The 12,785-nt window shown below is 45.8% G+C and overlaps 1 protein-coding gene across 1 annotated transcript in view; it reads right to left on the bottom strand.

Annotated features, from left to right (window-relative positions):
- LOC311228188 (disheveled-associated activator of morphogenesis 1-like) overlaps positions 1–12,785 on the bottom strand; it is a gene marked incomplete at its 5' end in the record, with an annotated part of 57,153 nt that overhangs the window by 39,487 nt on the left and 4,881 nt on the right. Inside the window, 4 exons of the mRNA XM_084314100.1 lie at positions 2,127–2,234; positions 4,142–4,447; positions 9,986–10,173; positions 12,433–12,491. Of these exons, the coding sequence (XP_084170226.1) occupies positions 2,127–2,234; positions 4,142–4,447; positions 9,986–10,173; positions 12,433–12,491 (661 nt within the window). The remainder of the gene's footprint in view (positions 1–2,126; positions 2,235–4,141; positions 4,448–9,985; positions 10,174–12,432; positions 12,492–12,785) is intronic.

The following is a 12,785-nucleotide window of genomic DNA, read 5'->3' as shown; positions in this document are numbered from 1 at the left end:
TCCTCAATTTGAATAAAGTGATTAATCTGATTAAATTAGTCTTTTTTTATTTGTATTAAATCAACTTTCTTTAATGAATATAACTCGTCAGTTTCGTCAACATAAATAATCCAATCGGGGCACGGTTGGTACGAAAGTGATGGTGACGTCTTGATGGAGCGCCGAGCGGAGGCAGACGGGCTACATCATTTATGATAAATGTTTTATTTACATTTTTATGACGAGTCATATTATACATGATAGTATAATACTATAATATGTAGCCTAATCTTTATCTGCAACTGTGAAGAAAACCCCCATTGGTTTAAACAGAATGAATAGACACATAAAAAATATATAAAAAAATATATAATAATAATAATAATAATCTATAAATTATTTTTTTATTCGAATGTCAACGTTGTGAACGAAGCTTCGAACTATTCGGTACAGCCCTAGCTTCCAGTCTCGGCAAGAGACACCGAAACGTCACTGGCCACCCAGGGACACCCATTTAGTGGCTAATGGAACCCGTGACATGAAGAAGAACCATGTCTGTTTTCAAATGTGTGCCCATGTATTTGCCGATGAAGGGTATTACATGGGCCACGGAGCACAGATAACATCATAATATTCAGATTTAGAAACTAATTGGGAGATGTTACTCTTTTGGGGTGTGGACTGGGTGTGTGACTAGGGGTCAGGGGGTGCTTTTACCAACGCGTTCGTGTTTCCGCGTCTCTGATTGGCCAGGTCATGTGACATGTAGGCCCAATCGTGGGACCGCAAGTTTCTACACTGGTTAAGCTTAGGCGCTCTTTCGAAGTTGGTTAAGGTTAGAGTTTGTCTTAGAGCAGGGCGATAGAACGCCTGCCCTGATTCCAAACTCTAACCGTAACCAACTTCGAAAGAGTCGCCTAAGCTTAACCAGTGATAAACTAGGCGTTAGGGTAGTTTGCAGGCTTTCCGACCCGGAAATAGGTGCAGAACATGCCGTCCCACGATTGGCGCACATGTCACATGACCTGGCCAATCAGAGCGCAAAAACGGGAACCCGGAAACACGAACGCGCTGGTAAAAGCATAGACGCACCCCGATTACATTCGGCGTTCGTTTTGCGTCTCGCGTGATAGAGACTCGCTCTCTTCCACTGATTAAAAAAATAAATAAAAAGGGTTTAAAATATTCAGTCACAGACGTCGTCGTCGTGGTAATTTGGAAGCGCACACAGGGAGGACAGTCGTCATTCTGACCAGCGCTCTTAATGGCGTTTTTCACAGTCCTCATTCCGTTTTAGTCAAACCGATTAACGATACTAGCAAGCCAACAATCTTCAAATAAAAACAAAAAGACAGATGGCGGTTCATTCAAGTGTTAGGTGGCAGTGAGTGTTTTGCTTCCGGCATGAAGGAATCAACCTTCTGGCGCGAAGGAGTCAACCTTCAAACCCTTCAGTTATCTGCAGGCTTTCACTCGAGTGTCCCCCACACCTGCTGCCATTGTACTGGAGTCACCCATAGATATATATAACTAGATGGTGCAAGGCGGAGTCTCCAGCGTAGTTCACCGGCGGCCATCTTGTCACAGGCAGCACGCGCCACTCATAACACGAATGTCTATGGTGGTGCATGTACTATTGAAGTGACCGTAGCTTGCAAACATTTCAACCGATTTACAAGCGGTTTGATTTATTACAAACGTAATTAACGTGGCTATGAGTCATTATGCTGATGTTGAAATTATTTTCATATGAAAGTCCATTTTATAAGTATGCAGTATGATGAACTACTATCTCTGATGTTTATAAGAAAACAAACCGTTTGATAATCGGATGAAAATGTAGCATGTGGTTATTTCAATAGATTTGCATCAGTGTGCTTTGTCCTGAAGTTGTAGTTTATGAACAAACATCTAACCTTCTCCACTTTTCCTTGATGTCCCAAAATAAAACTCTGGGTACAAATAAAATGAATAATAAATAAGTCAAAAACGTATTTAGATTCGAGTCCATTTGAACCCAGGCAGTGAACTGTGTGAGACATCGTGATGACAGTGACAACCGGCAGATGTCACTCAAGGGTAAGAGTTTGAACATGACACCTCCCGGCCACTAGAGGGAGCCAGGTGGTCGACAGTGAACCGCTCACCTGCTGTCTCTGGTAGGCTGAGAACGTCTTCTCGATGTCCTCCAGATCCAGGATCTTGAAGACCTTGGCGTCGTCGACATCCATCCAGACGGTGCCCTCCAGCTTATTCTGAGAGACGAGGGACGAGGAGGAAAGACATGTCTTTAAGTTTCAACTTTCAAGTTTCTTTATTAGTCGTCATAGTAAAAAAAAATACAGAATACTTTTCGATGAAATGCTTTTTTCTGTTTGAGCCCCTGGGAGTGTGCTCGATAAAAATAGATAAAAAGTATAAAAGTCATGTATAAAAGTATGTAAACAAAAAGTGTTCAGTCAATATACATATATATATATAATATACAATACAGAGTAAAAAAGAGTAACAGTGAGTTACAGTACAATACAGTACGATGCAGAAATGGGACGAGGTACAAACTCAGGGTAAGGTGCAACGGGGTATGAATTGTAGTGCAAATCTCTTTACCATTAAAGGGGCACTTCACCAAAGAACTACTTTATTTAAGCTGAGGGGGGGGGGGGGGCATGCCTTCGCTGTCACAGCCCCCCTGAACTGTGGAACGGCCTCCCCACCTCCACTAGGCTCCTCGCCCCCTCGACAGAGGCCTTCACGTCGAGACTCAAAACCCACTTCTACTCATTAGCATTTCCCGATGTACACCGACTCATGCCCTGTTTGCTTGTGTGCCCTCCCGTAAAACTGAGATGTGATCGTTGTCTATATGTATCTATGTGTATCTACTGACTACTGTACCCTCTGTACAGCACTTTGGTTGACATGGGTCATGTTTAAATGTGCTCTATAAATAAATCTGATTGATTGATGAAACTTTAATTTGCACATAATCTCACACACACACATCCAAACACACATTAATTTAGTTTCAAAACGTGAACATTTATTTAGTTTCATAACTTAAACATGTCAGCTCTGTTTTTAAGTGTACTTGGGTTTTACACTTACACACCAATGACTAACTATCATAGTAAACATGTGCATCGAAGTAGTACTGTACATAAAAGTACCAAAAATACGAGTATACTCTCAGAAAAGTACATATGGGAAGAAATATACTTTTTTTTTTGGTAAACTTTCTTTATTAGAGGAAAGAAGAAGAAGAAAGAAGTTGCCTTTGAGAACCAATGGTTCTCGAGCCGTAACGGCCCATGGGGCAGGAGCCCATCTCCTGTTTCCGTAGCGTGAGGCAGCTTGATGTACAAGTACACCCCTTGGACATGACGCTAGTATGTCGCAAGGACTTCCCCCCAAACCAACCCTTGATGCTGAGTGTCAAGCAGGGAGGCTATGGGTAAATTTTTTTTAAATAGTCTTTGGTATGACTCGGCCGGGGCTTGAACTCCCAGCCTCCCGAACTCAGGGCGGACGCTCTACCCACGAGGCCACTGAGCCGGTATTTATTACAGGAAAACAATGAGTTAAACATTACAGTTGCACATGTTATACATTTTCCCTTTTTTGTCCTCCCTCCGTTCCCCCCTCCCCTCCCACATCCCCTCCCCATCAGGTTACCAGCAAGCACATCTGCAATATGCATACATAGGTAGATATAGAAAGATTATTTGGCATAGATGTTTCTGGGAAAGAAAAACGGTAATGAAATCATTATACATTTAATCCCTGCCCCCTCCGATAGTATCCTTCCTATTATTAATACTTGGACATTTCAATCGTCTGCAGTTATGCCCCCCTGTTAAGAAATATACTTTTAACACAAATAATATACAAAAATATATACTCGAGCATGGAAGAATATGTTGTGTCCCTGCCCAGCGACTGTGGCCACACGTCTCCATTGTCATGTTGTGAAAGTACAGAATGTAAGCTTTCAAATGATGTGTCATACGTTGAAATCTGAGAGAGAGAGAGAGAGAGAGAGAGAGAGACACAGAGACACAGAGAGAGAGAGAGACAGAGAGAGAGAGAGAGACAGAGAGAGAGAGAGAGAGAGAGACTCTGGTTACTGCACGCTGACCCAACACACCGGGCCCCGCCTCACCTCTGCCAGCTTGGACCAGTTGAAGGACTTGAGCGGGTTGGACGGCTGGGGCAGGTTCTTCAGCTTCAGGTACGGGCCCATGGGCGCGCCCGGCGGGGGTGGGATCCCTCCGACAGGCGGGCACCCCGGGGGACCGCCGGGAGGTGGCGGCGGCGGCGGGGGCGGAGGGGGCATCATGCCACCCGGAGGCGGCGGGGGAGGGGGGGGCATGCCGGCGCCGAGGGGGCGGGGGGGAGGAGGAGGCATGGGGCCACCCGGCGGGCCCAGCATGAAGGGCGGACCGCCGGGGACGCTGGTGATCTGTCTCTGGAGAGAGAAGGAGGAGGAAGACACACATGAGCCCCCTGGTTCAGATGAGGGGGACCGACCCGAAACCACGTCGGTACCACACAGAGTACCGGTTCACGGGAGATCCACCGGCGCCACATTTAGGTTCTGTACTTTTTTTTATTTAAAATTTTTTTTGACAGATGACGTCATCGTTCACGCGCACCTTCGTTGTTTTTTTTTGGAATTCGAAGCTTCGGGGCCTTGATTCGATTTTAATTCGAAGCTTCGAAATAATTATTTTTTTTAAATAATTACCGTACTTTTCGGACTATAAGCCGCGCCTTTCCCCCCCATTTTTCGACCCTGCGGCTTATATAGCGGTGCGGCTTATATGTGACTCGACGTGATCAAACCCGAAAATGTAAAAATCTAAATATTGCTTTTTTGACTGCATTGAAATGATATTTATCTGTTCCCTTATTTGCTAAACTTAATACAACTTGTAAATGAGTTAATTCTTGTTATTTGTCCGACAGTATTGTGTCCCAATGCTAATTACATAGGTAATTAAACATTAAAACACCTGCGGCTTATAGTCCAGTGCGGCTTATACATGTACACGTCGTTCAATTTAGCTGCTGCGGCTTATAATCAGGTGCGGCTTATAGTGCGAAAAGTACGGTATTACATTTTCTTTTTTATTATACATTTTTTTTTAATGTTGTGGGACTTGTACAGCACTTTGTTCAACTTTGTCAGTGCTGTAAAGTTTAAACCTTTTTAAATCTTAGACAAACGAAACACTTTGCTTTCATGAAATATTGTCAGCCGTCATTTGAGGCTTTATAAAAGCAGCACAATGAACACAAATTATAATATATTATTTTATTTTCATATTCGAATCCCATGCCCATCGAACGAAGCTTTGAAGTATTTAAGACAGCCCTACGCACAATACACGCTTACCTAGGATTCGACCACCGAGTACCGGTTCACGTGAGATCCACCAGTGCCACATTTCGTTATTTTTTATTATAATTTTTTAAACCCTTTCACTGCCACACGACAGAAGGTTAGCCCTTTACTATCACACAACCGACGGCGATGCTCCATCATTAGCATCATTAGCTCCGCGGATGCTAATGATGGAGCATCGCCGTCGGTTGTGTGATAGTAAAGGGCTAACCTTCTGTATTGTCACAGTGAAAGGGTTAACCGGCTGTCGTGTGGCAGTGAAAGGGTTAAAGTCCGATGACGTCAACGTTTGGTTTCCCGTGAAACGAAACCTATGAAGTGTGCCGCACGTTCACGGCAACGTTCACGTTCACGATACACGCTTACCTAGGATTCGACTTGATTCAACAACAACAAAGCAGTCGGGGCCGATGGCAAGCCGAAAAACGGTCGCAAGTGTGGTTACACTTTACAAAGCTAGATGCAGACAACGCTCGCTGCAATATTATATATTATATACTGTATATATTAACAAATTGTTAGGGCGGCTGAGTGGCGCAGTGGGCAAGGCGCTCGCCACTAACACATGAGATGCTGGTATCGAGCCCAGCTCTCGGCGTTGCTACTGGCTTGGCCGGCCGTTCATACTAACACGATTGGCAAGTGTTAGAGGGTGGGAAAGCCGGTGGGTGAGGGATTGGACGTTGCGGACAGCGACTCCTACAGGTCGGTTTGGTGACGCCGGTGCGGGGCGCGGCGGAAGCAGGAAGTATCGGGGGCAGCGTGAGCCTCCCACGCGTTACTCCTCGCCACTGAGAGTTCGAGCTGCTGCGGTGAAAAGATGCGACAGGCTGCCTCCTCGTGTACCGGAGGGGACACGTGATGCAAGGCTTCTGTCCTCACTACAGCCGACCAGTGGGAGGCATAGTCTAGCAACGTTCGAGACAGGGGAGGGGAGAATTGGAATCATGAAATTGGGATGGGAGAAAAATAGAAAAATAGGAGAAAAAGTGGATAAAAAGAATTATTAAAAGAAATTCTAAATAAATAATAATGATAATAAATTATTTGAAGTTTGGACATATTTTTTACAACTGAGGTAGGTAGATAACATTTTTAGAGACTAAAGTACTGATAAAAGGTACCGTTGGGTACCGGTATCGATTCACAGGTACCCGAGTCCCTGGCCACCTTGGAAGACAAGATGGACCCCAGAGAGGCTACATCAGAGTGCAGACTCAGACCGCTAGACGACGTGCCCATCTCAGCTCTCAGAGGATCTCAGGGAGGACTTGCTGTGCTACTTACTGAGGTGAATATAGCTCTTTTGAACTAAACATGCAATCGTTTTAACTACAAAACACTAGGATGATGCCGCACAGAGCAGTTCTGGGAAGCCTGATGGTTATTTTAAGCTCTAAAGCATCAGGCCCCATTTGCTATAGAGGCCTTTTATTTAAGGCTGTTTCCCCCGAAGCCTGTTTTTGGGATTCGAACTTCGTCAGGGTTTTTTGAACGAACGTTCGAACCATCGTTTTTAATAAAAAAGAAAATGCATCATTCAGTGATTAATCTGATTAAATTAGTCTTTTTTATTATTAAATCAACTTTCCAGCCCCAGACCCAGCCCAGGGAGAAGCCCCAGCCCAACCAAATCAATTAAATCAACTTTATTTAATGAATATAACTCATCAGTTTCTTTTAATACTATAATATTAGTGTAGCCTAATCTTTATCTGCAACTGTGAAGAAAAACCAGAATGAATTGAATATATATATATATATTTATTTTATAAAAAATAAAAAATTCAAATGTTGATTTAGAATTCGAATGCCAACGTAACGTTCGAACGTTCGGGCTCAGCCCTAGAGGCCTTGCACTTGTGTTCTTCTCTTTCTTCCAGCATGGCTGCCAGTAACCATTGGGAACCACTTTCAAAAGAAAATGCCTACCTTCTGTGCAATGGTAGAGTACTTTAACTCCCAATTACTATTCTACTGTGACTTGTTTATAACATCCAGACATCAAACTATTACGTTTTTGATTATATATTTCTCATAAATATCATCACATAGCAACCTTTTTTAATTGTTTTGCGCATAGCAACCGTTGTCTCTTGCATTGCCATGTACAAAAATTTAATGGTTGCTATGTTACAGGCAGCCATGCTGGAAGAAAGAGAAGTCCATAAACATTCCGTGCCAGGCCTCTGTTTGGGAGAAGGCTAAGATGGAAAATGTCGAAATGTTCCTTCAAGCTAACGTACTGCGCTGAGTTGCTGCAGTCTGAGTTCAAGCTAACGTACTGCGCTGAGTTGCTGCAGTCTGAGTTCAAGCTAACGTACTGCGCTGAGTTGCTGCAGTCTGAGTTCAAGCTAACGTACTGTGCTGAGTTCCTGCAGTCTGAGTTCAAGCTAACGTACTGCGCTGAGTTCCTGCAGTCTGACGGTCAGTTCAAGCTAACGTACTGTGCTGAGTTCCTGCAGTCTGAGTTCAAGCTAACGTACTGCGCTGAGTTCCTGCAGTCTGAGTTCAAGCTAACGTACAGCGCTGAGTTCCTGCAGTCTGAGTTCAAGCTACCGTACTGCGCTGAGTTCCTGCAGTCTGAGTTCAAGCTAACGTACTGCGCTGAGTTCCTGCAGTCTGAGTTTAAGCTAACGTACTGCGCTGAGTTCCTGCAGTCTGAGTTTAAGCTAACGTACTGCGCTGAGTTCCTGCAGTCTGTCTGAGTTCAAGCTAACGTACTGCGCTGAGTTCCTGCAGTCTGAGTTCAAGCTAACGTACTGCGCTGAGTTCCTGCAGTCTGTCTGAGTTCAAGCTAACGTACTGCGCTGAGTTCCTGCAGTCTGAGTTTAAGCTAACGTACTGCGCTGAGTTCCTGCAGTCTGTCTGAGTTCAAGCTAACGTACTGCGCTGAGTTCCTGCAGTCTGAGTTCAAGCTAACGTACTGCGCTGAGTTCCTGCAGTCTGAGTTCAAGCTAACGTACTGCGCTGAGTTCCTGCAGTCTGAGTTCAAGCTAACGTACTGCGCTGAGTTCCTGCAGTCTGAGTTCAAGCTAACGTACTGTGCTGAGTTCCTACAGTCTGAGTTCAAGCTAACGTACTGTGCTGAGTTTCTGCAGTCTGAGTTCAAGCTAACGTACTGTGCTAACGTCAAGCTAACTTGCTAACGTCAAGCTAACGTACTGTGCTGAGTTCCTACAGTCTGACGTGAGTTCAAGCTAACGTACTGCGCTGAGTTCCTGCAGTCTGTCTGAATTCAAGCTAACGTACTGTGCTAACGTGCTGTGCTACCTTGCTAACATGCTAACGTCAAGCTAACGTGCTAATGTACCTGCAGTCCGACGGTCAGTTCAAGCTAACATACTGTGCTAACGTCAAGCTAACGTGCTAACGTCAAACTAACGTACCGTGCTGAGCTTCTGCAGTCTGACGGTCAGTTCAAGCTAACGTACTGTGCTAACGTCAAGCTAACATGCTAACGTCATGCTAACGTACTGTGCTAACATGCTAACGTCAAGCTAACGTACCGTGCTGAGCTCCTGCAGTCTGACGGTCAGTTCAAGCTAACGTACTGCGCTAACGTCAAGCTAACGTACCGTGCTGAGCTCCTGCAGTCTGACGGTCAGTTCAAGCTAACGTACTGCGCTAACGTCAAGCTAACGTACCGTGCTGAGCTCCTGCAGTCTGACGGTCAGTTCAAGCTAACGTACTGTGCTAACGTCAAGCTAACGTACCGTGCTGAGCTCCTGCAGTCTGACGGTCAGTTCAAGCTAACGTCAAGCTAACGTCAAGCTAACGTACCGTGCTGAGCTACTGCAGTCTGACGGTCAGTTCAAGCTAACGTACTGCGCTAACGTACTGCGCTAACGTACCGTGCTGAGCTCCTGCAGTCTGACGGTCAGTTCAAGCTAACGTACTGTGCTAACGTCAAGCTAACGTGCTAACGTCACGCTAACGTACTGTGCTAACATGCTAACGTCAAGCTAACATACCGTGCTGAGCTCCTGCAGTCTGACGGTCAGTTCAAGCTAACGTACTGCGCTAACGTACTGCGCTAACGTACCGTGCTGAGCTCCTGCAGTCTGACGGTCAGTTCAAGCTAACGTACTGCGCTAACGTCAAGCTAACGTACCGTGCTGAGCTCCTGCAGTCTGACGGTCAGTTCAAGCTAACGTACTGCGCTAACGTCAAGCTAACGTACCGTGCTGAGCTCCTGCAGTCTGACGGTCAGTTCAAGCTAACGTACTGCGCTAACGTCAAGCTAACGTACCGTGCTGAGCTCCTGCAGTCTGACGGTCAGTTCAAGCTAACGTACTGCGCTAACGTACTGCGCTAACGTACCGTGCTGAGCTCCTGCAGTCTGACGGTCAGTTCAAGCTAACGTACTGCGCTAACGTCAAGCTAACGTACCGTGCTGAGCTCCTGCAGTCTGACGGTCAGTTCAAGCTAACGTACTGCGCTAACGTCAAGCTAACGTACCGTGCTGAGCTCCTGCAGTCTGACGGTCAGTTCAAGCTAACGTACTGCGCTAACGTCAAGCTAACGTACCGTGCTGAGCTCCTGCAGTCTGACGGTCAGTTCAAGCTAACGTACTGCGCTAACGTCAAGCTAACGTACCGTGCTGAGCTCCTGCAGTCTGACGCTGAGCTCGGCCACTTGCTGCTTGACGTTCTTGTGCTCGTTGCTCTCCTTCTCCAGCTTCTCCTTCATCTTGCTGAGCGTCTGCATCATGTCCTCCTTCTCCTGCGTCTTGGCGTCGCACTCGCGCTCCTTCTTGTCGAAGCGCTGCTGCAGCTCGTGGTGTTCTGTGGAGTGGAGTTCATTTATTATTATTACATTATTATTATTTTTTTAAATCAGAACATTAAAGGTGCTATAGATACAAATCTTCATTTAACACATTGGTCGCCAAGAACGACTTACGCCGTTTTTTGCCCGTCATGCGTTGAACGCCAACAGCGGCGTAAATCGTGTTTGGGATCAATATTTCATTTTTTTTGCCATGGCATTCATAATTCATCCAGTCTCCCTCCGGACTGCAGCGGCACCCTGTATGAGATTGCAACGCCTCAATACCGCCGCCCGGTGGATGGTCGGGCGAGTTACACTCTCGCCAAAACCGGAGGTGCCGATCGGTGCGTCGAGGAAATCCCTCCGGCAGTCACATCTTGTTACAGGACTCCAGACAAACACTATAGTGCATGTGGATCGCTTCCATAACGCAATAATCGATATGATTTCGGCGTTTATTGCGCCATACAAACCGGAAATGGATCTAGGAGATCGGTGTCAAATAATTGGGATCTTTTCCTCCAGTCTCATCGTGCGAACGGTAAGAGGACACTAACGTTATTTTCTGCCCGATTGTTTATTCATTTCACTGCAAACCATCTGATCAACATATCAACCCATACTAAATAAAGCTGTTACTGACGATCAAGGAATTATAAACGACCCCCCCCCCCCCTTTCCTTCATGCATGATGAAGCATAATGTATACCGATCATATACATTTGAATTTTTTAATATAGCGTGTATAGGAAAGAAACGCCAATCGATAATCTATCATATGCGTCGGGGCCTATAACTCTCATTTTTGGAATTACAGCAGAAAACCTTAAAAACTCGACGCTAGTAACACAACAATGTATGAATGAAAAAATATAACGTTCCCACATCCTGAACGATAGATAATCGATGTTGAATGGGCCATAGTAATGTCGATATAGCTATAATATTTAAAAAGTTATAGCCCTGCAAAGAAGGTAAACATCTCCATAGGCTTTCAACGGTGGCAGACTGGGTACAATGATGGCGACAACCCCCGGCGCCCAATGTGTTAATCATTTAAAAAAGCCAAAATAATAATAATAATGATAATAATAATACACCCACAGAGCTTTTAGAAAGGTGCAGAATAATATCCTTTCCCACAAAACAATTATTCATTCATTTAAACATTTTTGGTGGGCCCAAAATAATGTTTACATGTTGCGTGGTGCATGCAGCCCCTCCCTACTTACCCTTTCCCCGCGTGAAATGCAACCGATTGGATAAATGACACGCTGGTGCTCTAGTGTGACATCTAGAGGCTGAATGTTATCTATAGCACCTTAAAATGAAAAATGTATTAAAATCTTATTAAAGATATCAATGTTTTGTTTTATCCACTCAACATACTGTACTTCCTGTGTCCGCATTGAGCCCCTGAATATCAGCTGCATGCGTTTCAATGACGACGTGAAACGCAATGCAATGCGAGAGACGCCTCCTACTGTAGCTCCAGCCAAGATTTATATTCATAGTATTCCATCACAGACATCGTGGTCGCAAAAAGAGAGACAGAGAGAGAGAGAGAGAGACAGAGGGAGAAAGAGACAGAGAGATAGAGACAGAAAGAGAGACAGAGAGAGAGACAGAGGGAGAGAGAGACATAAGGAGAGACAGAGAGAGAGACAGAGGGAGAAAGAGACAGAGAGATAGAGACAGAAAGAGAGACAGAGAGAGAGACAGAGGGAGAGAGAGACATAAGGAGAGACAGAGAGAGAGACAGAGGGAGAGAGATAGAGAGACAGGGAGGGAGATAGAAAGACAGAGGGAGAGAGAGACAGATGGGGAGAGAGACGGAAGGAGAGACAGAGAGAGAGACAGAGGGAGAGAGAGAGAGACAGACAGAGAGAGAGACAGAGGGAGAAAGAGACAGAGAGATAGAGACAGGAAGAGAGACAGAGAGAGAGACAGAGGGAGAGAGAGACATAAGGAGAGACAGAGAGAGAGAGACAGAAGGAGAGACAGAGAGAGACAGAGGGAGAGAGAGAGAGACAGAGAGAGAGACAGAAGGAGAGACAGAGAGAGAGACAGAGGGAGAGAGAGAGAGAGAGAGAGAGAGAGAGAGAGAGAGAGAGAGAGAGAGAGAGAGAGAGAGAGAAGGAGAGAGACAGAGAGAGAGAGAGAGAGAGAGCAGGTGATTATGGTGAAAGCGCTGCGAGCGGCTCAGATGCTCCTCTGGGGGATTGTGTTTCACGAGGTCTCTCTGTGTTTTCATTATAAATCATCACACAAACCTTTTCTCATTTTCTCCGCCTGCTCCTTCCACTGCTTCACCTCGTTCTCATTCACCAGCCTGAGGGCAGAGAGGGGAGGGGTTCAGAGACATGACCCCCAGGGTTCAACCGGAGACGACCCCCAGGGTTCAACCGGAGACATGTTTACGTCCCGCTTCGCGTCTCGCCGCGGTGTCGCCCACAGGTGTTCTGCGTTTAGTGTCGCTCTTTTGATCATCTCCCCCCCCCCCCCCCCCCCCCCCCCCCCCCCCCCCCCCCGGTCGGGCCGGACAGGGAGTCTCCCGCGGGTCGTTCCTCTGTCCCGGAACACGGTGAAAAACATCAAAGAGGGGTCGACAGGAATTACGAGCTGT

This window comes from Notolepis coatsorum (genome assembly GCF_963971535.1).
Source record: "Notolepis coatsorum genome assembly, chromosome: 5".
NCBI classification, from domain to species: Eukaryota; Metazoa; Chordata; class Actinopteri; order Aulopiformes; family Paralepididae; genus Notolepis; species Notolepis coatsorum.
Note: the sequence above shows the minus strand (reverse complement) of the source record. Positions and strands in the feature narration are given on the sequence as shown.